The following is a 27,405-nucleotide window of genomic DNA, read 5'->3' on the forward strand; positions in this document are numbered from 1 at the left end:
CCAGACCTGGAGAAGGTGTCTCTCCCATGCCTGCCGAAGCCCCCCAGCTGGGCCAGGAAGCTGTTCCTCTGAGTAGACCCTGCCACCTTCAGGCCCCCCACCCTGCATCATGCGCCCAAGTCGGAAGGAGAGGAGCAGGGAAAACAAGCTGCCCACACCCCCCTCTGAGCCCCAGGTGCCAGGCCTGGACAGGGGGGCTGTGTTCTAACCATCTGCAGCCCTTGTAGCTGGTGGCAGTGGCAGCACCCTGGCATGAGCCAACAGGGTGAGACAAAGGAACACCTGACTCCAGCCCAGCCCCTGGTGCAACCAGCTCAGCTGCTAACCCCCGAAAGGTGGACGGTGATGGCTGAGGGCTGGCGAGCTACTTGCAAAAGGGTCCCTCCCGGAGACCCGCAGAGTCCAGTTGTCCTCTGACTCGATTCAGCAGGGCAGGGCCAGCTGGGCATCGTGAGCGACTGTCCATGTATTTATATTTATTGTGGCCTGTGCGCACCACCTCCACAAGCCCGGCTCCGGGCCCTGGAGTGAGACTTCCGGCAGCCCGGCAGCCCTAGCTCCTCACTGAGCCCTGTCTCCAACTGGCCCCTGAGCTGCTCTGCAGGACAGACGGTGCACGTTCGGTACCAGGAAGCATCCAGCCCTTCAACACCGGACCCCGGGCTGATACTTTTTGTACTTGCAGTGTCAGAAGTCAAACCCCTCCCATGTGCACCTCTGGGGGCCGGCGCGGGGGAGGGCATGAGTTTGTGGGGCTTGGCCTTGCAGGCCCATCTGGATGGGAGTGAGGGCCGTGGTCACTTTGGTGCTGGAATCGAAGACTCTCATAGAAGGATGCGTGTGAACCGTCAAACCGTGTCGGCTGCGTCGCGGGGGCGGGGCAGGCACTGTGATATTTATGGTGCTTGTTTTTCTCCATTGTTTCCCGTTGCCACTTATCCGGCTGTGCAAGGGGCCGATTCTGCAGACGGGTGGCATGGAAAGGGGGTGGTGGGGGGCCGGGGGTGGGAGTGACTGCAGCAGAGAGATGCTTCACAAACGACCTTCCAGCCAAGCAGGGTCTGAGACACCACTGCCCGGCCCTCCTGGGCTTCTGCAGCTGCGCATCCCAGAGTGAGCCCGGGGACCAGAACTTGCTGGCTGGGCCACAGCTGGACCGGTTGCCTGGCTGGTTGGGCCCGAAGCCCCATGGCGAAGGACCTCCCTTCCACCCTTCTGGAACTGGGAGGGGAGCCCTGTTGGCACATACCCCGGGAGCCGTCGGTCATGAAGCCCCAGGTCAGTGGGTCAAACCTGCCCGGCAGGCAGTGCGGAAGAAAGGCCCGGGCAGCAGGCCTGTGAGGATGACTGCTGAGGAGGCTCCGTGTGACACAGCAGGACACCCACACTTCAGGAGCCTCAGAGACAGCTGGGGGCTGTGCCCCCTGACAAAGACTGAGGGGCAGGGAACCAGGCCTGTGCAGGAGGGTGCCGCAGCTGCGGCACTCATAAGTGGGAAGACTGAGGCCCCTCCGGGTGCCACCACAGCCACGCTGAGCCCCACTCACATCAGGGGTGGGTGTTGGGGGTAGGGGAATGTCATGACTGATAAAGCAAGGCCAGCCACCATTCTCGGTTTTGTACCTCAAGGGGAGCTTGGGACGCCGAGGTTGGGCAGGCCTCGTGGGGCGGGAAGCAGGGACTGAACAGAGACCAGCAGCACCCCGTGAGGTCAGGGGGCATCAGGTCACACTGATGACTGGCCAGAAGGCCAGGTTCATAGCTGCCCGGCACCACCGCAGAGGGCGGCCCTGCTGGCCTGCTCACTCAGGACACGGCCTTGGACACACTGGGGAGCGGTGACCACCTGGGGCGATCCGCATGAGCAAGTCGCGAGGAGCAGGGCTGGGTGCTGTGCCCACTTTGGGCTCTTGCCCGGCCTAGCACCCACTACCCCCTCTGTGACTTAGGGGGGCTCTGGGCTCTGGCCCCTGCCACCACCTCCCCACCTGGAAGCTGCAGTCCTCATGAACAAAGCTAGCTCCTCCCTGCCCCCGAGTCTCCGAAAGCTTGGTTTCAGCCCCCCGAGGGAGGCTCGTGTCCTGATGCCCCCGCTGGTCATTGTTGGAGTGGCCACAGAAGGCAGACAGCCTCCCATTTCACAGGCCCAGAGAGGCTAAATAGCCTGTGTTAAAGGTGGGATGCAGACGGCAGCCTGTCCTCCCCCTACCCCCACCAGGCCCCGTCTCAGAGGGCTAGGCGACCCTGGGAGGCACAGTATCACCCTGGCGGCGCTGGGAAGGAAAGGCCCAGTGACCTGGGTCACTGAGGGTCGATGCCCACTGCCTGACCCTGCCCACATCCAGGCCCAGGTGTGGGTCAGGGCGCTGTGGATGGGACTTGTGGAGTCGTGACATTGAGTCGGGCACTCCCCCTGAGCTGGCCTGCCTCCTGTCCCCAGAGCAGGGCCTCCGATCTCGGGCCCACGGGTGTTCAGACACAGCCCAAATTCATGCCCGAGACGGGCCATTTCATCTGCAACCAAAGGCACTCAGGCCAGGCCTCAGACCCACCTGCAGGGAGGGGCTGCCGCACCCCCAGCACCCCCACCGCTACATGAACAGCACCCAAGAAGGGGTGGGGTGCACACCGCTTACCTGGGGACTCGGACATGCAGTGGCTCTGCTGCCTCCGCCCCCCACCAGAGCCTATGGGACGCGCTCACTGGAACCTTCTGGACTCTGTGCTTGGGCCCTGGTGGGGACTGGTCAGAGGCCGACAGGTGTGCAGGGGGATCAGGCACTGGAGCAAAGGGGCAGAGGGTTTGCTGAGGGGTACAGCTGTGGGGTAGGTGGTAGTATGGAGGGGGGGGGCGTAATCCACAGGTGGAAACAAACCTTGTTGTGGAGCACGGCTGGCTGGGGGACGGTGCCCAACGCACAGTAAAAAGCACTTGTAGAAAATGAGATAATCAAGAGTGGGGAGGGGGCTAAGATGCGGAAGCACGGGTGAGGGGCAGGCCGGGAGAGGGTCCCAGGAGGGAATAGGAATGGTGAGCAGGATGGCCTGGCTGTCCCCTTCCCCCACCCTCCCAATCCTCTGGGCATGCAGGTTGCAGGGTGGCAGTGCTGAGAGAAGGTGGAGCAGCAGCAGCGGGGGGGGGGCAAGGGGGGGGCATGGGGTGTCCACAGGTGGGCAGTGGCTCGGGCCTTGTCCTCCTGAGCAGGCTAGGAAGAAAGGCCCGGCAGTCCACCCCTAAAAGCGAACCCCAGTGGGCAGGCCTGCGGCCATGGTGGGGAGGGCAGTGTGGGGCTCCCACTGTTGGGGGTGGGGCCACCCGACGGCGACTCCCAGAGAATCCCCTTTTTGGTGTGGGGCCAGGTGGGCTGCCGGCCCTCACGGAGCAGATGGTGGGGTTTGAACTGCCGGCCCTGTGGTTGGCGCCCCAGCGCTTACCTGACAGCAATGAGGGCTCCTCTTTGCGAACAATGGAGTGACTTGCCCTCTTCACGTGTCATCTTTGCTGCTGCCCGACCCCCCCCCCACCCCCAGCCCCGGCTCCCTAGCTTGTCTTCTGAGTGCGCTCTTTGAAACTGTCTGTCAGGGGGAACTGGGCGAAGGCTGGCAGGGCCGATCCGTGTATCACAAGCCACCTGTCATCATTCATCTCACTCACTGCAGTCACCTGTGTGGAGATCATTCTCCTCCCTCCAACCTCCAAGACAGACACACTCTGCCTTCAAGGGCATGCCGCCTCCATCAGCGACCTCCCAGGACAGGGCAGAACCGCCCTGGGTTCCCGAGACAGGAGCTGGGGAAGCAGCCAGCCTCCTCTTTCTCCCGCAAGTGGCTGGTGGTTTTAGCACCAACGACAACCTAACGGTGCAGTCAGCAGCCCCACGTGCAACCACTACGCCACCAGGGCGCCGCGCTGCACAGACACAGATTTGAGAAACACACAAAACTCTCACTGCCTCAGTCCCTAGGGACTCCAGCGCCCCTCTTAGGGCAGCTCCTGAGACTGGGACTGCGGACCGACAGCTCTGCAGACCCTCAGGCACGCTCAGTCTAGCTGCCAACCCCGCTGAATCCCCAGCTGCTCCCTGAATGCCTGGGTGGGTGGGAGGGGGGTGTTGCTCTGGAGCTCAGCAAGCAAAGGTAGATGCTTGCAGGAGGGGGACCACCCCTCCCGGCTCCCAGTGAACCACAGCACGTGCTTCCTTCCAAAAATAGTTTATTCGCACCTTCCCTGGAGTTTCTTGTACGTGGTTGGAGTCGTGAGCGGCTGTGGCCCGGGACATGAGGGCCTCTGGCAACCAGGCGCTCTCCACTCCCAAAGCAGCAGCGCTTGTCCCTGGACGCTGTCCCCATCTCACACAGGATCTCGGGTGGGGGGGCAGCACCCAGGCCCTCATTGCCCCCACGCCAAGGCTGTCATTGGCTGGAAAAGCTCCAACAGCCTCCAGCATCCCGGCTCCCGGAGGCTTCTTCCTGGGGTGGCCACCCTGGCTTCCGGGGGAGCATGTGGTTCAGTGACCCTGGGACTGGCTGCCCCCCTGGGGGGGCACGTGGTGGCAAGGCGCTGAGGGTGGCATCAAGTCCTCCTCTGAGAGAGTGGCCTGGTCCCTGATAGCAACAGCTTGGCCCCTGGGGCCTGGTCCAGCCAGGGACCTCCAGGCAACTGGTGAGGGAGGCCGGTGGCCCTCCTGAGCGTGGGGGGAAAGTGAGCACCCCAGGGGGCTCAGGTGGGGACCCCCTCCATTTCTGGACAGCAGGTTGCACACCCAATGGGGTGGCCTGTGGGCACCGGGAGGCCGAGGGGTGAGCCTCCAAGAAGGGGTGGGTGGATGCCAGGCTGGATGGTTTCCCTCTCAGGACAGAGCACTGAGAGGCACGCTGATGGCCACCAGGGGCCATGGGGAGGCACATCCTCTGTCTTCTCCTAACCCACCAGCCTGGCACCCATCCCCCCCTCCTGGGGAAGACCGGCAGTGGCTGAGTCCACATTGTCCTGACACCACGAGGCCGCCTCCTGCCTGTGGTTCCGCCCAGGGCCTGCTCCCATCCTGCCCTGGAGAGCTGGTCGCCGCGTTTAAAAAAACAAACAAACAAAAATCTTGCACAACCGGACAGGAAACAGGTCTAAAGCACAATGTGGCTCCTGCCTGCCAGGCACCAAGAGGCAGAGGGACAGGGGCAGGTGGCAGGTCAGTCCCACGGTGCAGTGAAACCGTGTCTGCAGATGGGACAACTGGAGCCGGACTCCTCACGGTGGAGGTGGTGGCGGGACCGTGTGCACCGGCCTTTTATCGAGCCCAGGGGAGTGGCGGCCCGGCACAAACGCCAGGATGGGGGACAGGCAGCTCCTGTCCTTGGTGAGGGGTGGCGTCGTCCTGGGTGTTGGGGGGAGCTGTCAGGAGGTGGAGGTGGAGCTCTCCAGGGTGGTCAGGAGATGAATGACCTGGGCCCGCTCGGCCGGGCTGACCTGCTGGCTCAGGTGGATCAGGCAGTCCAAGGCAACCTCTGGGTTCTCCTGGACCAGGCTGCGGGGCAGAAGGACATGCTGGGGGCTGCGGGGCAGTCATTTGGCTCATGGGTGCTTGGGGGAGCAGAGCCTTCTGCGTGGGGCAGCGCCACGCTCATGGTCCTAGAGGGGCAGGGTTAGGGCTAGTTTCTGAAGCCCCCAGCCCCTTCCTGCTGTGGTCTCGGGGGGCGGGGGGAGGGAGGGTGGTACTTAGGTGGCTGGGAGGCCTGGGGCTGAGTCCCCAGGAGCATATACATGGGGGTTAAAGGGACCTGACCTGAATTCAAAGCTCAGCTGTGCTGCCTGCCGGCCAGCGGGGAGACCCTCACCTTCGAATGCTTTTGAGGGCAGTGTCTCGCTTCAGGTACTTGATGTTCTCTCGGATGGTCGACTGCAACCCGTCCTCCACCTGCCAGTGCTGCTCCAGCCACCGCACTACCACCTCGTTGTTGTCCCACAGGTAGGCCTAGGGGGTGGGCAGGGGTGGCCTCAGAGCAGAGCCCTCCTGGCCAGCGCCCCAGGCCCCCACCTGCCTGCCGGCCAGGCAGCCCCAACCCACCTTAACAGCCCCTTCGGTCTCCATGAACCAGCGGCGCAGCATGGACTGCACGTGCACGTGGCTCAGCTCCCCGCTGGCCCGCAGGATCTCCTGCCGGACCTGATCCTCCAGCAGCAGGCGGCGCAGGCGCCAATACAGGAAGGTGCGCGCCGTCTTCCAGTCCAGGATGTCCTGTGCACAAGCCCGGGACTGAGCATCCGTACCGCACAGCGAGGCGAGCACCGGGCCCTGTGACGGGTCCCCTTGGGCAGGGTGGCAAGGGTGGAGGCACGGGCCAGACCCAGGGTCTGAACCCCAGGTCCTGCTGCCTGCGGGCGGTGTCCACCCCGACTCCCTGCCAGCCTTGTGTGAAAAACACGGCAGCCAGGCCTCTACCTCGGTCAAGCCAGGGCACAGCGAGCCAGACCATGGGCCGACCCAGGGGCACGGTCAACCCCAGCTGCGTGTGGGCAGAGTAGAATCTGCTCTGCCCACTGAGTTCCACAGCTCTGCAGATAACTGCCAGGCCTGTCTTCCGAGGAGCCTGGGGGCGGGGGGGATTTGAACCACCCACCTTGTGGTTAGTAGTCCAGAGGTCAGAATGGTAACCTGGTAACCTCCAGCTTTGGTGCCTATTGGAATATCTTTTTTTGGGGGGGGTGCGGGGGGGTTGTTACTTTAAAGTGATGATAAGACCTAGGCTCCCCATTCCCAGAGATTATGATATGATTTCAGGGCCATGTCAGCCCCACCCCAGACCCTCCCTGGGCTGGACACGGGATGAGGCCCTCGGCCCTACAGGCACTCACCGAAATGACCCCCTTCTCCAGCATGCGGCCTGGCGTGTCGTGCAGGTCGGCGAACTGCAGCGCCACCTGGTGATAGATGGGGAGCAGCAGGTCCTCCCGGATCTTCATCTGGCTCTCCAGGTCCTTGCGGTCCTTGTCGGAGAGATTGGACACCCCTGGGGACATGTGGAGAAAGCCGGTCAGGAGGGAGCTTCACGGGAAGCCACGGAAGGTGGCCTTGCCCCTGGAGCTGCAGCTCGGACGTGCCCCCCTGCCAAAGTGGCTCACGCCGGATCAGAAATGCCCCCTCTTGGAACGGGCGTGAGACCCACGGGGTCAGTAGTCATTCGTGATGAGTACTGTCCAGTGGATAAGGGGACATCACCAACAACTGGATGCACAGCCAGTTAGAGGAAACGGACAAGCCCTTTGAACTTCACAAGAAAGCCTAGGGAGAAACTGACAACCTACACAGCTCTGTAAACAGATAAAAAAACAGACCCGCGGACACACAGCCTCATCTTTTTCCCCCACAGGGCAGCGGTGGGTGGATTTGAACTGCCGACCGTGAGGTTAACGGCCCCGTGCTTACTGATCAGAAAGCCAGGTTTGTAGTTAAAAAGCTCCTACGACGTACTAGTAGGACAAAGTATCGAACCTTCACAGACTGAAAACGGAGGAAACGCTTCCTACCTCATTCTGCGAGAGGTCACGGATCACCCGGATAGCTACTACTCCCCACCCCTCCCCCACACCTTATGACCTATGTTGCCACTCAACACACATGTAGAAGAAGTGCATCTAAAGAGTGTGCCGGAAACAGACCCGTCGTTCACACCAAACTAGCAAAACACATGTGGTTCAGAATTCTAAGAGACAGTTTGCTACCAAAACTTCCGTGTTACTCACTGGCCTCAAAAACGTCTATTTTCTGTGTGCAGAGAAATAAATTCACAGTGGCACCGTGTGTGCAGATATACGCGTGTACTTTTATTTTTAAAAAATGCTTGCTGTCGTCTAGTCGATTCTGACTTAGCACTCCTGCAGGGCCGAGCAGGGCCACCCGTGTGGGCTTCCAAGACCCTCTGTGTTTCCGGGAGCAGGCGGCCTTGTCCGCCTCAGCTGGGTTCAAACTGGTGACCTTGTGGTCAGCAGCTCAAGGGCACCCATCTACCACCAGCCCTCGTCTACGCGCCTGTGTGTTTATATATGTGCTTGTGTGTGTATACACATATAAGCCGCCACACCCAACTCACTGCCACGGAGTCGATGCAGACTCACAGTGACCCCACAGGACAGAGTGGAACGGCCCCTGTGGGTTTCCCAGACGGCGACTCTATATGGGACTAGGAAGCCCTGTCTCTCTCCCTCAGAGCTGGGGGTGGTTTCAAACTGCTGACCTCGTGTTGAGCAGCCCACTATCACCCACACACGCACTTGACCTTGGCCGGGTCCGCTCCAGCGCGCCTCACCTAGCTGTTCCATGAGCTTCTTGTAAGTTGGGTCGATTCTTCTGATGGTCTTCACCAGATCTTTAGTTCGGAACTTAATCTCCACAGTTCCCTCGGGCTCCAGAACACCCCCCCTGAGAAAGAAGAGGAGACGGAGGTGAGGGGGCAGGATGTACCAGGGACCGCCAACAGAGGGGCACGAGGCGGCTGGGAGTTCTCGGCTCTTCCTCTGACTCCCTGTGGGGCTGCGGATAGACCTTTGTTTTGCCTTTGGAAGCCTGAGGAGCACGCTGCCCCTGTGAGCTTCCTGGTGGCCAGAGTGAAAAGTGGATGAGGGCACTATTCAAGACTGCCTGCTGGCCTGAGCCTCCCTGCAGGGCTGAACTTAGCAATGTCCCCCAAGGGTTTACGTGCCCTGACGGCACGACAAGCTGGGCTCGTTGGTCACCACAGCACCGTCCGTCTCTGGCATGCCATTAGGTGCCACTGGCTCAGTGCCCACTCACGGTGATGCTGTGAACCACTCAATGAGACATGGCCGGTCCTGCGCGCCCTCACCCTCGCTGCTCTGTCTGAGCCCACCGCCTGTCTCACTGGCGGTCTTCCTCTTCCTCCTGGCCCTCTGCTGTACCCAGCACGATGGCCTTCTCCACAGACTGGATCCGCCCTCGGGAGCACGTCCAACATACCCAGAGACCGAGGCTCTCTTGCCAGCCTCCCTTCTAAGGAGCTCTGGCTACCCTTCTTCCAGTTTGATCGTCTGGCGGCCTCCTGACTGCTCTTGGCCGACACCCGGGCCTAACAGGGTGCCTTGTGAGCAGTTACGTGCTCAACGGGCTTCGAGAGAACGCACCGATGCGGGAGTAGATGTAGGAACAAAGAGCCAGGGGCCACCCAGAGATCCTGACCCCGCATGAGCCCGGTTCTACGTTGGAGCAGAAGCGTGCCCGCCCCATCGTGTCCAAGGCTGTGACCTTTCAGAAGCAAAATCGCCAGGCCTTTCTTCCGCAGTGCCTCCGGGTGGGCTCTCGCCACCAGCACCAGCTGGTCCTGGTGCTCACATTTAGGGCATCACTCCATGCCCCCTTTGGATCCCACAGAGCCCTGGCACAGGGTGCCCCCTGGCCACCACTGTGCAATAAGCAGCCCCTGCCACTGTCTTTTCTGTACCGGAGACATCTCGCCTAAAGACAGTGTCTGGGTGTGCGGAGTGGGGGCACTCTTCTGGCTTGGGTCTCCCAAGGGTCAGACACTGCAGCACCCACCTGCTCTCTCTGTCGGCGTACATCTCTATGCACAGGGGGTTGATGGTGGAGTCCAGGACCACCCAAGAACCTCCGCGTAGCTCCGCGAACGGGGGGATGTAGATGAGGATGGGTTGCTTGTACTGCCGCAGGCCGTCCACGATGTACGCGCCGAACTTCAGCACCTGGTCATACATGTCTGAAACAGAGCGAGGTGGCCTCGGACCAGGGCGGTGGGGTAGGGGTGTGGGTGGGGGTGCCAGGAAGCAGGTGTGGGCACAGACGGCTCCTGACGTGGGCAGATGACCCTGCATGGGCCAGGCCTGGTGTCAGTGCCCTCCTCTGGCAGCAGGATGGTGGAACTAATCTCCGGGATCCCTGTCGGCTCTGGATCTCAGCCGTCCTCAATAAGCCGGTCCCCTGGCTGACCGCTTCTAGAAACCGCCCCCCATACACACACATATCACACAGGCCCTTCCTTCTGCCAGTAAGTGTCCCTCCAATAACCTAGGCACCCTACACAGTGACCACATCAAAGACTCAAACCCCTGGCTGTGTGGGCGCTCCGGCTCGTGGGCGGCCCCATGTGCTACAGAGCGGAACTGCAGGCAAACTTGCTGGCTGCAGATGGCCGTGAAGGGTGGAGGCTCAAGCCCAGGCTGCGGTGAGCACCAGGAGGAACGTGTTTACGGGAGGCACCGGCCAGGGACAGGGACACCGGTGACCACCAGTTCCAGGCCTCCACGCAGGTCCGATCCCAGCCCCTTTCATAAAGGGGGAAACGGGGGCTCAGAGAGGCCGCCAGACCCATGACATGCTGAATGCCACCTTCTCTCAAAGTCTGCTTGGTGGCAAAGGGTGCTGTCACGGCTGCAGGGCCCCTTGAAGGAGCCCCAGGAGGGCACCTGGCTATTTGCAGAAAGATCAGAGGTTCGAACCCTGCCAGGGGTGCGGTGGAGGAAGGGTCTGGGGATCTCCAGACTCACTGCCATCGAGTGGATAGACGCCGGCTCTGAGCGAACCTGCAGGACGGGGCCGAACTGCCCCTGTGGGTTTCCCAGGCTGTCACTCCCCACGGGCAGAGAAAGCCTCGTCTCTCTCTCTTGCACAGTGGTGGGCAGGTTCGAACTGCTGCTTTGTAGCTCTTAGCCTGCTGCCGAACCACGGTGCCCGCAGGGGCTAGAAAACCCCATGGGGCAGCTCCACTGTCACTCGGAGTCACGAATGGTCAGACTGCGTGGCATCCAACAACAAGCAGCGCTTCTGGACTCGGGCAGATAGGCAGCAAGACCACAGTCTGCTTGTTGACCGATATGGGTGCAAGTGGCCCGGTCACTTAGCAGGCCTGAGCCCGGGGAGGACAGGACCCAGGCCACACACAGGAGGACAGTGTGCCTCCGGGCCCTGGGGCTGTCAGGAAGCTGTGCTGAGGCGACAACGAGGAAAGCGGACTGCAAGCTCCTGAGGCAGCTGCCCTGGGTGGGATCCTGTGGCCTTGGGTGACCTCGGGCGGAGGTTGGCATACCTTTCATGCCACCAGAGAAGCCCCTCCAGTTGGCAAAGATCATCAAGGGCAGCTTCTCGCGGTTGAAGTCCTTGATGGCCTGCGCGGTCTTGTACGCAGAGTCTGGGAACCACACCTGGCCGGCCTGCTGGATGATCTAGAGGGGGAGCAGGGGTGAGCCCGGCCTGCGCAGCCTGGAGCCGTCTGCAGCACCGTGGGGCCTGAGACAGGCTCTCAGGGAGGGCCTTTTAAAGAGCAGTGGGGTCCCTCCTTCTGCAGCCCCCTAGTTTTCTGTAATCTTCACAGGTGCTGAACTGAGGCCACAAGGAGTCTGGAGCAGCCCTGATACTAGAGAGGAGCCTCAGGGAGGGAGAGACAGATACACACACACTCCCCAAGACAGCATGGCCTAGAGGTAGCTACACGGGTGGCGGGGCTCCTCTAGCCAGCTCTACCGAGTAGCTCCTGACTCCTGGTGGGCAGGTGACCCCTGGCCCCTGTGTGCCAGAGAGAACCATGCCCCACAGAGCTTTCAGATAGAGACCTCCAGGACTTTCTTCTGAGGCACCTCGAGGTGGAGGCAACTGAACGTGTTAACTTAGCGCCACCCAGAGCCCCAGGGCGTCCCCTGGGGAAGAGGGACAGACTGCAGGGGGAGTGAGTGTGACCCCAGCAGGGCCCGGGCGCCCTGTGTTGGGTGCTCTGCCTGCCCCACTAGAACTGGAAGGACCTTGCCGGCGGCAGCACATGCCCAGCGGGGATCTCAGTCCTCACCTTGGCCTCGGAATCCAGATTGGCAGGGTCTGCAGGGACGGCCACCTCCACGGTCCTCGTCTCCACAGCAATCACCCCGACAGGGATGCCCCCCAGCCTGGAAGGCATAGCATTGCATTGGTGCTAAGTGCGGGTTTGGTGCTCAGCACTGCATTGGGACTAAGTTAAGGCCACGGACAAGAAATCCATCATTGAGATAAACGCTCCTCTAATCGGTTCTGTTTTCAGAAAATCCTGAGGCCAGAGAGAAAAGGCCCCTGCCGGGGATGGGGGATGGAACCAGATGTGTGCCCCCCACACCCAACCCCATTACCTTGCTCGCCCCGTCACGACGGTCTGGGCCCAGGGCGCCATGATCTCCCGGAAGCTGCCCTGGTCGAAGAAGCCACTCTGCCAGGTGCCCTTCTGAGCTGTGGGCAGGGGAGAGAGGTCAGTGCAGGCCCAGGCGATTATTGGGCAGCTGAACCGAAACCCGACAGCCAGGCACTTCACCCTGAGACAGTCACCTCTCAAAGTACACAGAACACCCACCCACCCGCCGCCTCCTCTGAGACCCTCGGCTCAGTCCAGGTGCTGCCCACCTGCCCCGAGAAACCCAGGCCCGCCCTGCAGCTTACCGACCACTTCATCAGTGTGATGGGCTGAACACCGCTCTCCCCAAATGGGTTGGCATCCTACCCTGCACACATGAACATGGGGCCCCTGGGGGCTCGGCGGTAGGAACACTCCACTGTTGGATACCCCCAGCCCCCCAGAGGGGCTCCACTGGAGAAAGCAGGGGTTCATCTGCCTCTATAAAAATTACAGTCTCAGAAACCCACAGGGACAGATCTACCCCCATCCTACTTCATTCACTCACAGCCATGGAGCCTACAGCTCTACGGCACTGGAACGGCCCCGTGCGTTTCCAAGACGGTCGTGAATCTTTTCAAGAGTAGAAAGGCTCATCTTTCTCCCGAGGAGCGGCTGGTGCTTTTGAACTGTGGGCTCTGCGGCCAGCAGCCTACCTCCATGACCCACTCTAGGGTGCCCACACCATCCTACGTGGGCATTATCAGTCAGAACCAAAGGGTGGGTTATCCTGGGAGTGTGTGGGAATGGGGGCTTCTTGGTGATGTGGATGTGGTCACCCCAATGTATGGGGTAAGCCTTAAACATCTCACTGTGATTAAAAAAAAAGTGAGGCCCAGATGGGCACAACCTGGGGCAGATAAGTGCCGAGGGGGTATCACCAGGACCAAGGAAGCCAAGAGCCCCTCCAAGGCAGGGATGGGCATGGCTATAACTCCGACTGGGATTTTGGTCCCTAGAATGGAGCGAAAACTGGCTGCCCTTTCCAGCTGCCAAGGGTGGCACTTGTGTTCCTGCAGCACCAGGACAACTGGGAAGAGAGCAATTCCAAAAGGCTTCTCAAGACGCAGGCGATGGGGACCGAGTGGCAGGTGGCTGAGGAGGGGCGGGAAGCAAGCAGGTGTTGTGTCTTGAGTTACAAATGTGGGAGGCTGAGTACTTGGCCCAGGTGAGCTACCTGCCTAGGGGCACCCCTCAGTGCTCAGAGATGGGGGAGCCCACAGTGCTTGCAGATGGGGGAGTTCATGTTCACGGATGGGGCAGTCTGAGAGAAATGGCAAGGGGAGAAACCAGATGCCAGGCTTCTTTGGTGGGGTGTCTGCTGGCTCCTGAGGAGGCCACTCAGCATGGGGTGAGCAAGCTGAGCCCTCCAGGAGCAGCAATGGGAAATTCTAGGCAGGAGGCCACGGTGGCCGCGGCTTAGCTTTGCTGGACTGGTTGCTTAGAACGCAATCATACAGAGACACTGTCATCCGAGAGGGAGCACGTGGGCACGCGCATGTGTGTGCACCTGGTATACATATGTGCACATACACATGTGTGCACCTGGCATACATATGTGGATATACATGTGTGCGCGCACCTGGTATACATATGTGGATATACACATGTATGTGAATCTGGTGTATTTATGTGCATGTGCATGCAAATGTACCTTAGTGTATTTATGTGCATGTGTGTGTGTTTACCTGGTATATTTATGTGCATGTGTGTGTATTTACCTGGTATATTTATGTGCATGTCTGTGTGTGCACCTGGTATATTTATGTGTGTGTGTGCACCTGGTATATTTATGTGCATGTGTGTGTGCACCTGGTGTATTATGTGCATGTGCATGTAAATGTGCCTTATTGTATTTATATGCATGAGTGTGTACACCTGGTGTATCTACACGCATGTGTGTGTGTGCACCTGATTTATATGCATGTGCATGCAAATGTGCCTAAATGTATTTATGTGCATGTGTGTATGTACACCTGGTGTATTTATGTGAACGTGCATGTGTGTGCATCTGGCATACTTATGTGCGCGATGTGCACGCACCTGGTATATTTATGTGTGTGTGCACACCAGGTATAGTTGTGTGTGCACTTGGTTTATTTATGTGCATTTGTGTGTGTGCACCTGGTGTATTTATGTTCATGTGCATACAAATGAGCACTTAGTGTATTTATGAGAAGGTACATGTGTGCGTACTTTGGTGTGTACATATGTGTGCCTTGATGTGTGTGCTAACATTTATAGTGTGTGCAGATGTGTATTTGTATGTATACCTGGATATGGGGGGGGGGCAGATATGCATATGCATGCACATGTATATTGTGTCCCTCTGTATGTTTCTTATGTGTGCATGTGTGTGTCTATGCATATCTGCTCCTTGGATGTGCACAAGCACCTTATGCAAGGTGTGTGCAGGTATACCACATAGATGTATGCGAGCATGTGTGCACCTGTGTACACATGTGCACGTGTGAATGTGTTTATCTGTGTGTGTGTGTGTGTGCACATGCATGTGGAAAAGGCCAAGCTGCTTACCCCGGGAAACTCAGTTTCCTTTTCAGCAAGGTTTAGCCAAATGAGAGAAAGGGACCAAGAGAGGGCCGTCTACTCTCTGACCTCAGCAGCAGTGAATTTGCCATTTGCCACGGGGCACCCTGGGGAGGCCATTGCCTCTGCTGCACCTCACCTCTGTCTACCAGCTCAAGAAGCCAGGGGTTTTCACACCTTTGTGGTTCGCAGCTCAGAAAATGTAAAGCAAAATCTGCAGCCATCTCCTACATTTGCTATCAGGGTGCTGCTCTGGGACATCTGATCAAGTAACAGTGTATCTCCCCGGTGCTCCTCATCCCAGGCCCAGGAAAGGAACCCAGAGGTCTTGGACAGACAGAACACTTTATAACTTACTTGGGTGAGGTCTTCCTGCAAGCATCCACCGGGGGTCATAAGGAGCTCTGGAAGGGTAGAATTCAATTTCTCTGTCAATGGGGTCAGTGGGCGTGATAATAGGGACTGGACTTTTATTGTCCTAGAAAAGAAAACAGATCCCACCTCAGTCTCCAGTGGTTATCAGTAACCCCTGTGATGTGCTCTACAATGGCTCTTCCTCTGGCTATGATTGTGCCAGGCTATGCAGCAATGCCCCCTTCTGTAGAGCTGCAAACCTATGACTGGTGGGGAAAAATCTCAGAGAAGGATTACCCATCCGATAGAGATCCTTTAGGACAGAGCAGAAGTGGCGCCATAGGATTTCTGAGGCTGCCCATCTGTGCAGAAGAGGTTGGCCACACCTTCCACCCACAGAGAGTGGAACTGAACTGCCAACCTTTGGGTTAACTAACAGCTTAATGCTTAACCCACTGTGCATTCCAAAACCCCAAAATTCACTGCCATCAAGTCCATTCTGACCCCCGCCCCCGCCACCGAGACCTTAAAGGACAAGGTAGGACTGTCCCAGTAGGTTTCCAGGGCTGTCGGTCTCCATGGTAACAGACAGCCTCATCTTTCTCCCACAGAGCAGCTGGTCAGTGCACACCCACTATGCCACCACTACACATCCTTGCAGATGGGATGGTGCCACCAAAAGGACACAGCCGGCCCAGCCAGTGCAGGCCTGGACACCAAAGAGGAGAGGAGGGTAAAGTCCAGGCACCCTCCTAGCACCTGCAGGGCTTCCCACCTCCCATGTCCCCCACCCCACCTAGGAGGCAAGGGGGCCCTTGGAGCAGAGGTGGGGGTCTGGTCCCGGAGATGGGTTGTTCACCTTAGGCATGTAGGACAGCCACTCCAGGATGGTGTGCACCCCCTCAAAGTCGTCAGGCACGGTGATGTGGGAGACCCCGTTGTAATGCATGATCTGCACGCCACCCAGCTGATTGTTGGATGTGTACACCTCTCTGCCCAGCACCTGCGTGGACACACCACAATCAGGACAGCCCACCCTGCAGCCCACCATCTGGCTTGGCGGTCCTCCACCTCGGCCACCTGTTGGAGACCCCCTGGGTGCTTCCACTTGCCCCGGCAGTGAGCTTGCTGTGAGCAGCCAGGGCTCCTGCAAGTGTGTGAGGAGAGGCAGATTCTCAGGCCACAGCCCGGAGCCCCCTGGAAGTGGGGGTGCAAGGACCCCAAGCTCCACAGTCCCTCCACAGGGAGCACTGGGCAGCTAACGCTCTGGCCCTCGGCTGCCCCTGGCCAGGCTGATGGGAAGGGCCCTGCTCCTCTCTGCGTATCCCCCACAGCCAGTCACCACGCTGGGGGGGGGGGGGGCGAGGAACGGATGCTGTGCTGCCTCAGACGGGAAGGTGAGCTCTCACTCCACCGGGGACACAATCGTGGCCCTGCTCGCCATCATCCCTAAGGGACACATCACAGCTCTGGGCTCCCTGCCTGTGGCTGCTGTGAGCCCATGTAAAAGAACATTCTGGACTGATGGACAGGATGAGGGCAGTATCACCACCCAACCCTCGAAGAGGTGTGAGCCCAGTCACACCCTCTGCTGCCGTGGGGCATCTTTGCGATGACCTTACTAGAGGGTGTGACCTTGTCCTTCCTTGGGTTGGGTGTCTAACGAGCTGGGTGCCCCTGTACAGCTCTGCCCCACATCACCCAACAAGGCCGGCCTCAGACTTTGTGACTGTGCGTCAGTAAAAGCAGAGACATGCTGGGTGTTTGGTGTGGGGGGGGCGGCATTGGGGCTTCAGGCTCTGTGATGGGCTAGCCCCAGGTGAGGCATTTCCTCAGAGTCTGGTGAGTTCCTTCGAAGCCGGCCCCAGGAGGGAACCCACCCCCCGGGGAAGGGGTGGGGGACATGGAGCCGAGCAGCTAGGAGATGCTGGGCTTCTGGGACATCGTTTGCCGCCAGCTCTGGAATGAATTCCAGTCTGGAATGAACTCTTCTACAAGAAGTGATATCCACGCCCGCTGTCCGGGGATGCTATGGGAAAGCAAGCGATCCTACCCCAACTCCCCAGGCTCCCTGCCAATCACCTTATTGAGAGCCCCTGCTCCCGTCAGGATGATGTGGGAGTTCTCCACCTGGATCACGCGCTGACCCAGCCGCACCAGGTAGGCCCCGATGCCCAGGGATCGGCAGGTCACCTGTGGAGACAGGCAGGACCCTTAAAGCGCGAGGGTGCCCCAGCCCCTAGAGCAGGGAGAACCCAGGAGCCTGCTGGGCCCAAGTGGAGGCGGCGTCTTGGCCACTGGTGACCCCTCTGGGGGCCAAAGAGAAGAGACAAAAGCCTGTCCTTTCGGACCTCAGCCTCCTATCCCCAACGGAGGCGGCTGGCGGTGAACAGAGTAGATGCTTTAGGGCAATCCAAGGGCTCTGGAGGTCCCGGCCTGCTTCGGGCCACTCAGGCGGAGCCGCTCGGAACTCTGCCCGTCACGAGCCAATGCAGCCTCTTGCACAAGTCATTCGTGTGAGGAGGGGCCCCCTTCTGTGCGGAGCTCACGTTCCGTGCAGAGCTCACACATTCCATGTGGTCCCCTAAAGCCCATTACCAGGGTTGCAGGAGACACGCTGAGCCGGGAACGGGGTCGGGGATCCACAGGCCTGCTCTGTGTTTCTCGTGCAAGTTCTTGGGTGTCTTACACTATTTCAAAGTGATAGGTTCTATGTTAGGGGGAGCGAGGAGGGCCTGAACACGACACCCCTGATAGCTTTCAGTTCTCCACCTTGCAAACGGAAGCTCTCACGTCACACGTCAAAAGCAGGCCTGAGTGATGGTCGACCGTCCGCTCATTCGAACACACAGCCACCCAGGCCGCTCTGACTCACAGCGACCCCACAGGAGAGAGTAGAAGGTCCTTGGGGGCGTGGCCTTCTCATGAGGATTCTGGGACATTCCTGCCTCCTCCCTGGAGGTGGGACACACATTCTCTCTGCTTCGCCTTGCTGTTGAGAGGCCACACTTGGAGAGCTTGGAGGAGCCACGTGGAGACCCAGGCCAGCGCTGAGATGCTCTCACCGCCACTGGATCCACAGGACTTTCCACCCACTGGCCTGTGATCTTCCTGCATTCAGTGCCATTGCATGTGCTGTGTGAGTCTGAAGAGGAATTCATGGGCTAATATCTGACTTATGGGCTTGATCTGGACTGGCCTGAGATGCTCTCTCAACATACAATTGCTCTTTGATCGGAAGCTCTTCCTTAGCTGTATCTGGGTGTCCCTGGATTTGTTTATCTACTCAACCGAGCCTAACGCAATTCCCAAGACTGCTATTGCTGCTACTACGAGCCCTGGCCTGCCATTGAGTCGACCCCAGCTCCTTGGGACCCGACGTGGGTTTCTGAGGCTGCAGGCCGCTAAGGGAGCAGGCTGCCTGACCTTTCCACCTCTGACCCGGCAGTCCGAGTCCCACGCTTACCTCCAGTGGGCCTTACTGGTGATAATAACCAAACTCACATGCCCTGGCATCGAGCCGGTTCTAACTCGCAGCAGCTCCACGGAAACAGTTTGGAGGGAGGCCACAGAAAGGGGGGTGTCTCCTGGTCTACAGCAGTTAAAGTCGGACTGAATCTCAACCCCCAGTGCTTTGACGACAGGGAGAGGTCAGAGCTAGAGTCAAACAATCCAACTCTACTCTTCCATCCCTCAAGGTCATTCCAACTCTGGACAGGGCAGAACTGCCCCCGTGGGCTTCCAGGATCGTAGCTCTTGGTGGACGTATAAAGAAAGCCCCATCTTTCTTCCTCAGAGCAGCTGGTGGGTTCAAACTGCCGGCCTTGCAGATCACAGCCCAACACATACCCACTACACCACCGTTAGAACTGCCACTGAGCTGAGCAACAGCGCCCCCTTTAAAAAGCACTGCTGGTCCCGCCGGGCAGCGCTATGGGCATGTGAACAGGGCTGGGGTGCAAGGATGGCGTGGGGCAGAACTTGCTGATGCTGGGCAATGGGCATGGGGTGGGGCTGCTCCTTAGGACCTCTCTCTTCTTGGAGGTGCATCTCTAAGTTCCCATTAAGAAAACCGTGTGTCACAACCTTCCTCTAGTTCTTAAATGTTTCTTCCCCCCAACTATCATGATCCCAATTCTACCTTGAAAACCTGGTTAGACCAGAGGACACACAGTGGTACAGATGGGAACTGGAAACACAGGGAATCCAGGACAGATGAACCCATCAGGGCCAATGGTGAGAGTGGTGATACCAGGAGGGAAAGGGGGGGGGGTAAAAGGGGGAACTGATCACAAGGATCTACATATAACCTCCTCTCTGGGGGATGGGCAAAGAAAAGTGGGTGGAGGGAGACACCTGGCAGTATAAGATAAAATAATTTATAAATTATTAAGGGTTCATGAGAGAGGTGGGGGCAGGGAGGGGGGAGGAGGGGAAAAAGGAAAATGAGGAGCTGTTTCCAGGAACCCAAGCAGAAAGTGAGTTTTGAGAATGATGAGGGCAACGAATGTATAAGTGTGCTTTACACAATTGATGTATGGATGGATTGTGATAAGAGTTGTATGAGCCCCAATAAAATGATTTAAAGAAAACCGCGTGAAGCGGAAGCTCACCAGGCTGATGGTGACGATCTCATCATAGGCCCGGGAGGACTCCCCGGCGATCATGCCCGAGCCGCTCAGATTCTCCACGCCCAGGCCGCTGTCCTTCCCGATGATGTCCGTGACCACGTACCTGCGAGAGCCAAACCCGGGGAGAACGCGGCTCCAGCTCGGACACGCCGAGGCTGCCGGGCTTCTCCGGGGCTCGTGGCTGGAGGGGTTTGCAGGGGAGGGGGTGGGGTGGGAAGAGAAGCGACGCCCCCAAGACTGCCTTTGACATGTTGAAAAGGCCAAGAACACAACTGGCGATCTCGTCCCACCAAACCGGTGGTGCCTGACTGCTGGGAGGCTGTGTCAGCAAAATGTCCCCTCCACCACCCCGTGCGTGGCCAAGAGCAGCTTGCCAGAGCATCTGGCCTGTGAGGGACCCACGTGGTTGACAATGAACCAATGGGCCCATGGGTGCTCGACGGCGCCCCACGGAACCCCATTGGACTCTGGGCTGGAAGTAAAGCCCTCTGGGTTGGACAAAGTCTCCAAGCCAAACTCTTGGCCATTGAGTCGGTGCCACCAGCGGTCAGGAATACGGTGCGGGATCCGGCAACATTCTAGCGACTGTGTGCGGGCACCGGGGTGGAGGCCGACACCAGCCAGCGCAACAGCAGCAGCGACACGCGGCTCACCTGGACTCCTCGCCTTCCTCGATGTGCTTGCAGTGGACGGAGTTCAGGGCGCTGATTCGCGTGTAGTCTTGGGGCGTCAGGTACAGGTATTTAAATCCCTTCAAAATACACACTTCGGTGAGGCTGTGAGCCAAATTCAGCTCCCTGCCCACTGCCAGTTCCAACTCACACAGACCCTCTGGGCAGGCAGAGCGGCCCCTGTGGGTTTCTGAGGCTGCACATCTTTACGGGCACAGGCAGCCTCATCTTTCACCCACAGAGCAGCTGGTGGGCTCGAACTGCCAACTTTCTGGTTAGCGGTCGGCTGCTTTAACCACTGTGCCAACACACACACATGTGTGCGTGCGCACCCATGCCCTCACTCGCCAGGGTTTTTAGGACCAGATTGGGTATGTTCAGAGCAGTATGGCTGCAGACCAGCTTCTGTTTTCCTCGTTGCTTGTTTTTAACGCCTGCTCTGCAGGGCCTGTCCTGATCAGGCTCACAAGAGCATCATGTCCACCACGTGCCGGAGTCCCTGCTGGCTGCAAATGGTCAGGCCCGTGACTGTCTAACTGGAAGCGTGGGGGTGGTAGTCCACCCCAAGGTGGCTCAGAAGAAAGGCCTGGCGATCGACTTCTGAAAACCTCAGCCACTAAAATGCCCCCAGTGTGAAGCTCTGCTCTGCTCTGAGTCAGAACTCACTCCCTGGCACCTGGCTGGGTTCCTTTGCCTTGTCTTGACCAAACAAGCCGCTCACTGCCATCATGTCGATCCCGACACATGGCCACCCTGCACAGGGCAGAGGAGAACTGCCCGTGGGTTTCCGTAGCTGTCGGTTTTTACGGGAACAGAGAGCCTCATCTTTCTCCCTCGGTGCAGCTGGTGCCTTCGAACCACCGACCTTGTGGTGAGCAACCTAATCAGCTATGATTTTGCTCATCCTTCTAACACGACCTCATGCTTTCTCTGCCTGGTCCTTCTGATCCAGCGTTTCTCCGTCCCCACCCCCGCCACACACACGGAAGAGCAAGTTTGTCCCCAATCACCACATCCGTACAATCTTATGGGCGCAGGAATCCTGCCAGGTCTGCTAATGGGCCGTCCATGTGGCTGCGCTTATTCATCAGGAGGTTTTAGGGGGGGCTCAGGCCAGGATCTCTCTGAAGACCAGCCCTTGGGAAGCCTTCGGCTCACAGAGATCCCATCTGCCACTGACCATGGGGGAGCAGGGAGAGCAGTTTCTTTCTTTCAAAATAATTTTATTGGGGGCTCTTACAGCTCTTATCACAATCCATCCATCCATTGTGTCCAGCACATTTATTGCCCTCATCATTCTCAAAACATTTTCTTTCTACTTGAGTCCTTGGTATCAGCTCAATTTTTTTCCCCACTCTCCCTCCCTCCCTCCCACCCTCCCTCATGAACCCTTGATAATTTATCATTTTTTTCATGCCTTACACCCACTGATGTCTCCCTTCACCTACTTTTCTATTGTCCGTCCCCCTGGGAAGGGGTTATATGTAGATCCTTGTGATCGGTTCCCCCATTCTCTCCTCTCCTGGTATCGCTACTCTCATTATTGATCCTGAGAGGTTTATCTGTCCTGGATTCCCTGTGTTTCCAGCTCTGATCTGTACCCATGTACATGCTCTGGTCTAGCCAGATTTGTAAGGTAGAATTGGGCCATAATAGTGGAAGGGCGGAGGTTGAAGGAAGCATTAAAGAACTAGAGGAAAGTTGTACATTTTGTCAGTACAGGGGGAGCAGGTTCATTCTGCCAATTGGGGGTTGGGGGGGGGGTCACCCTGAGTTTGGGGCTGACTCAGCTCAACAGTAGTGAAGGACAGTGGCATGCATGATCAGAGAGGTGTCCTCCCCTGGAGGGCCATGCTCCCCCCAGGGAGGATGCAAGCCTAGCTGAGCAGAACCATGGTTCGGGACCTACCTTGTGAACGTCTTCAGGGTCCACCCAGGCCACGTTGAACATGTGCTTAATCTCCTCTGCCAGGCCGATGCGGGCCCCACTGTTGGCTGCCAAGTAGATTTTAGGGATGCCCTCTGCCCGGGCCATCTCCGACGCCCGCAGGTACAGCAGGTCCTCCCCGGGGCCGAAAGACCCGATTCGGAACGTGATGTCGTTGCTAATGACAACTATGTCCCGCCCCTCCGGGTACTCTCTGGTCTTGAACCGCATTTTGAAGGCCACCATGCCCACCTGGCAAAGAAGAGGGCACAGGGGACCAGGTGTGTTTCTCCTGCAGGGAGCACCTGGCCGGGGCTGAGTCACACCTGGAGCTGGGTGCGCTTACCTCGTTGCCTCCCGGAAGTCGGTTCATCTCCACCAGCTGTCCCTGGGAGTCCAGCACTAACTCGGTGTACGTCAGGATGTCTTTGGGGTACGTCTCCATGGAGCCCCAGAGTTTAAAGAGAGCCTGTGAAGGGGAGAGAAAAAAGCCTGATGATGACAACTTAGCCGATCCTTGGGGAATGTTCTAGCTTTCTCTCTCTTGACATCACGAGCTAATTAACAGCTTACAGCCCTGGTGTGGTGCAGCAGGCTATGTGTTGAGCTGTTCACCACAAGATCAGCAGTTCGGGCCCACTAGCCTCTCAGCAGGAGAAAGATGAGGCTGTCTGCTTCCGTGATGGATTCCAGTCTCGGAATCCAGAGGAAGTGTTCGCCGGTGCCCTGGCGTGTCGCTGTCAGTCGGAATCAACTCGGCGGCCCTGAGCCTAGGCTCGGAATCTTGAGACCTGGGACAATTTTAACATTTTCCAGAGCTGCTTAAGAGTCCTTTAAGAAAGGAGACTTGGACGATGCAGTGGGAGCCTCTTGTCGACTCCCCTGCAGCCCCCCACTGCTGCCGGGCAGCCATCGCCCGGGATTTAGGTTGGTACGTCCTGAGCATGGTTAACGACCGCCAAGTCGACAACATCCAACTCACGGCCACCCCACCAGTGCAGCAGATCTGCTCTGGGGTTTCCATGGCCGTGACCTTCCTGAAGAGGATAAGTCAGCCGGCCCTCTGGGTGAAGGTCAACAGTAGCCTTTCAGTGTGAAGCTGGGCACTGAGTGTCCACCTCGCCGGGGGGGGGGGGGGGGGGGGCTCCTGTGCATGCGTTTAGAGGAGGTTTGTTCTGAAAGACGGACCCTTTCCATCGCTGGCCTTGCAGTTGGGGGTACCTCCCTGCACCTCGCTTTTCCTACACCCTGTCATGCGATTCTGCCCGTGGAGGCCTTTAGTTCTGCTTCCCAAGGTTCCCCCACGGTTCGTTCTTCACGTCCACGGTGTGATGGTGTTGGTGCTGCTGCTGAGGTGGGTGTTCAGTGCTGCCGAGTCGGTTCTGACTCAGAGACGCCGTGCCCCACATAAGCAATACCGCCTGGTCCCTGGTTCTGATGCACAAGCCCCTGTTGTAGCTGTTGGGTCGGCCCGTCTCGTCCAGGCTTGTCCTCTTTTCCGCTGCCCCTGCACGCTACTGACCATGAACTCCTTCCCTGGGGACGCTTCACTGGTCACCTGGTTTAGGGACCATCCTGTTGTTACCAATGCGGCCAGCCCCAAATCAAACTCCCTGCCACCAAGCCCAGTCCGACTCATGGCGGTCCTACAGAACAGGGCAGGATGGCCCCTGTGGGTTTCTGAGATGGTAACTCTTCATGGGAGTAGAAAGCCTCGTCTTGCTCCTAAGGAGAGGCTGGTGGTTTCGAACTGTGGACGTTGGGGTTAGTAACCACTCTGTCACGCACTCTGATAACCGTTTGATGGCGGGCTCTTCTATCAACAGGGGTGAGGATGTTACCAGGAGTGGAAAGGCAGACAGTTCACATGGGGTTTGTTCTCCCTGTTTTGGGGGCACCTCTGAGTAAGCACACCAATGGGGTGAGCACTGAACTGCTCGCTGAGTGACCGGCGGCTCAAACCTACCTAGAGGTGCGTTGAAAGTAAGGCCTGGACATCTGCTTCTGAAAAGCCAACCTTGAAACCCTGCAGAGGAGCACAGGCCCTCTCTGCACACGCTGGAGACCAGGAGTCGGAATCCGCTCAGCCGACACCACCCTGGGGGCCAGCCACACATGCCGGCTCGCACTTGGTTTTGTCCAGTTTTAAAGCCTGGCGTGAAACTGCGATTGATCCGAACTTCGATTATGAGTGAGGTGAAATCAAACTCATGCCATCCCGTCGATGGCAGCCCCCTAGGACAGGGTAGAACTGACCCTGTGGGTTTCTGAGACTGCAACTCTTTACAGGGGTAGAAAGCCTCGTCTTGCTCCTAAGGAGTGGCTGGTGGTTTTGAACTGCTGACCTAGTGGCTAGCAGCCCGATGCTTAGCCCACTGTGCCACCAGCAGCTCCTTAGTGAGCTATGGTTGTCACCTTTCTGTTTCTAACACCTGCCCACTTTCCCTTTAGAATTTGGGTTTCGTTTTTCGTTTTCCCCCAAGGGATTTCCATCTAGATTCAAATCCTCGGCAGGCTGCAGGTAATGGCACATATTCTCCTAACCTGGCGCTTAGCTTTCCTCTTTTGCGCTGTGGTTGTTGGTAGGTGCTGCCGAGTCGGGTTCCGACCCACAGAACGAAGCACCTCCTGGTCCTGTGCCATGCTCACTGTGGCTCCTACGCCTGAGTCCACTGTGGCAGCCGCTGTGTGGACCCGTCTCATCGACGGCCTTCCTCTTGTGCTGCCCCTCTCCTTCACCATCATGATGTCCCTCTCCAGGGACTGGTCTCTCCCTGACCACACGTCCAAAGTGCATGAGACGAAGCCTCGCCGTCCTTGCCTCGATGGAGCACTCTGGCCGTACTTCTTCCGTGACAGGACCGGGTTGTCCTTCTAGCAGCCCACGGTGCCTCCAGTCCCTTTCTCCAGCACCACGAGGCAGATGCCCTTGGCGTTCCTTCTTTTGCACCACACAAGCCATTTTCCTGACGAGCAAGGACTCCACCGCCCTGCTCTGCACACCTACTTTGGCATCCGGCCCTGGCACGAGTGGCTCAAATTCGGGCTCTCTGCTCCATTCCACTGGCCTACTCCCCTGGCTCCACGACATCAGTGGTGCTGCTGCTGCTGCTAGAGCTGCCCCCCAATGGTGTGAGCACAGCGAGACCCAATGCTGCTCAATCCCACGCCTCTCCCATGAACATCGCGATCCGTGGGAGTCTCAGGGACGAGTTTTTCACAAGGAGAGTCCCCGGCCTTGCTTCCTCATCTTAGTCTGGAAGCTCTACTGCAAGCATGACAGCAGCACCCAGGGCTCTGCGTGGAGAGAGGTGGTGGCTGTGCTTGGAATTGAACCTGGGTCTCCCACGTGGAAGGCCAGAGTCCTACCACAGGGGCCAGCCCTGCCCTCCCTCACAATAGCACAGCATTGTCTTCCTTACTAGGAGCCTCCGGGGATGTAGTGGTTATGTATTGGGCCGCTATCCCTAAGGTCAGCAGTTCAACACCACCAGCTACCCCTTGGGGGGCGTGGGGAACAAGACCTTTTACTCTCGTAGAGTAAAAGCCTTCGAAACTCACCGGGGCAGGTCTGCTCAGTCTGGCAGGGCCGCGGAAAGTCAGAACAGACTCAATGACAAGGAGTCTGAGCTCTAAATACCAAGTTGTAGAAGCAGTCACGAGATAGATCCTATGTGGTTATTCTTTTAAAATCCATTACTAAGTAACATTGCTTTTTTTTTTTTTTTTAGGATTGTTGTGCCCGGCTTCAGAGATGAGCTAACCGCCCCCTTCCTCCTGTTGCCCTCCTCAGGACTCAAAAGGTAGGTAATTCTAACCTCATGAGCTCAGAAATCAACATTCCCACCCCTCTTTTTCCCCATACAGTCTCAAACAATGCGCATACGCTGAAAGTGATCTATTCCTAGAAAATGTGATCGAACTGCTCTATACCCATCTGGGACTATTTTTGTTAGATCTTAAAAGAAAAAGACTGTCTACTTCCTTTAACGGTCATTCTATTCAGGCTTCCGACTTCTTCTGGAGCCAGTTCTGATATGATACCACTTCAACTTAGTTTTCAAGTTCACGGGCACAGAGTTAGGCCTACAGTTTATCTAAAGAAAAGAGAAGGGCGTTGAATTGTATGATGTGTGGATTAAGCGCCAATAAAACTGTTGGGGAATAAAAGAAAAGAGGAGAGTTTGCTAGTTGGGTCAGGCGTCTAGTCCTATGATGCTTGAGGTCAGAGGCAGAAGGACACAAACAGAATTATTCTTAAGAAGAAGAAGTTGTTATTTATTAAGCGCCTACCACATACATATGGTCCTCTAAACACGCTTGCCAGGTAAACGGGGATGCCTCACTTTTGTTCAGCTAACTTACCACCTCACACACTACACATCCACGGCCTCTCATAGTGCTAAGTCTTCTTTCCTTCATTTTTTTCTTTTAAAGAAAAATCAGCCTTACTCTTGCTTATTGTTTTCTCCTGGTGGTCTCCAAGACCTCAAGCCCAGACTCTGACTTTATAACAAAAGTGAAAATGTAAAGGGGTAGGGTGACTAGACCAACAGAAACGGAACCACCAGAATGGAAACCATGAAGGTATGCACACCCTGTAGCCAACCTCACCGACAACCTGAGACTGTAGCTAATCTCACCGACTGTAGCCAATCTCACCAACAACCTGAGTGGAAATCCTTAAAGGGAACCTAAACTCCTCTGTACCCCTGCACACAAAACAAAATTGCTATCACAGTCAGCCCTGGTGAGCAAACAACATCTGGGGGAGGTTTTAGTTCCTAATCCCTATATTCTATTCCTACATTTCCCAGGGTATACACTTTCACAACCAGGGAGCCCTGGCGACATAGTGAGTTACAATGTGGTGGGCTGCTGACTGCAGGGTCAGCAGGTCAAAACCACCAGCCACTCCAAGGGAGAAAGAGGAGGCTTCCTACTCCCATAACGAGTGAGTGACAGACTGGGAATCCCACGGGGCAGTCCCACCCTGCCCTACAGGGTCGCTGTCAGTCGGAATCGACTCGATGGCTGTGAGTTTTTTCCTAATAATCAGAAGAACAAGGAAAAGCATTATTTATTTTTAATGGACTAATGTTTCCTTGAAAGCAGTCACTCC

General features: G+C 57.6%; 1 protein-coding gene across 1 annotated transcript in view; it reads right to left on the reverse strand.

Moving 5' to 3' along the window:
- Positions 1–4,223: 4,223 nt before the first annotated feature.
- The window catches only part of ACACB (acetyl-CoA carboxylase beta), a 96,840-nt gene continuing 73,658 nt past the window's right edge, over positions 4,224–27,405 (reverse strand). Inside the window, exons 37-52 of the mRNA XM_075534329.1 lie at positions 22,630–22,752; positions 22,266–22,535; positions 20,339–20,436; positions 19,668–19,788; positions 17,137–17,247; positions 15,914–16,057; positions 15,058–15,178; positions 12,116–12,212; positions 11,803–11,899; positions 11,050–11,185; positions 9,546–9,723; positions 8,302–8,414; positions 6,851–7,005; positions 6,063–6,233; positions 5,833–5,969; positions 4,224–5,522 (exon numbers count right to left, since the gene is read on the reverse strand). Of these exons, the coding sequence (XP_075390444.1) occupies positions 5,393–5,522; positions 5,833–5,969; positions 6,063–6,233; positions 6,851–7,005; positions 8,302–8,414; positions 9,546–9,723; positions 11,050–11,185; positions 11,803–11,899; positions 12,116–12,212; positions 15,058–15,178; positions 15,914–16,057; positions 17,137–17,247; positions 19,668–19,788; positions 20,339–20,436; positions 22,266–22,535; positions 22,630–22,752 (2,202 nt within the window). The 3' untranslated portion in view covers positions 4,224–5,392. The remainder of the gene's footprint in view (positions 5,523–5,832; positions 5,970–6,062; positions 6,234–6,850; positions 7,006–8,301; positions 8,415–9,545; positions 9,724–11,049; positions 11,186–11,802; positions 11,900–12,115; positions 12,213–15,057; positions 15,179–15,913; positions 16,058–17,136; positions 17,248–19,667; positions 19,789–20,338; positions 20,437–22,265; positions 22,536–22,629; positions 22,753–27,405) is intronic.

Source organism: Tenrec ecaudatus, chromosome 16 (assembly GCF_050624435.1).
Source record: "Tenrec ecaudatus isolate mTenEca1 chromosome 16, mTenEca1.hap1, whole genome shotgun sequence".
Lineage (NCBI taxonomy): Eukaryota > Metazoa > Chordata > Mammalia > Afrosoricida > Tenrecidae > Tenrec > Tenrec ecaudatus.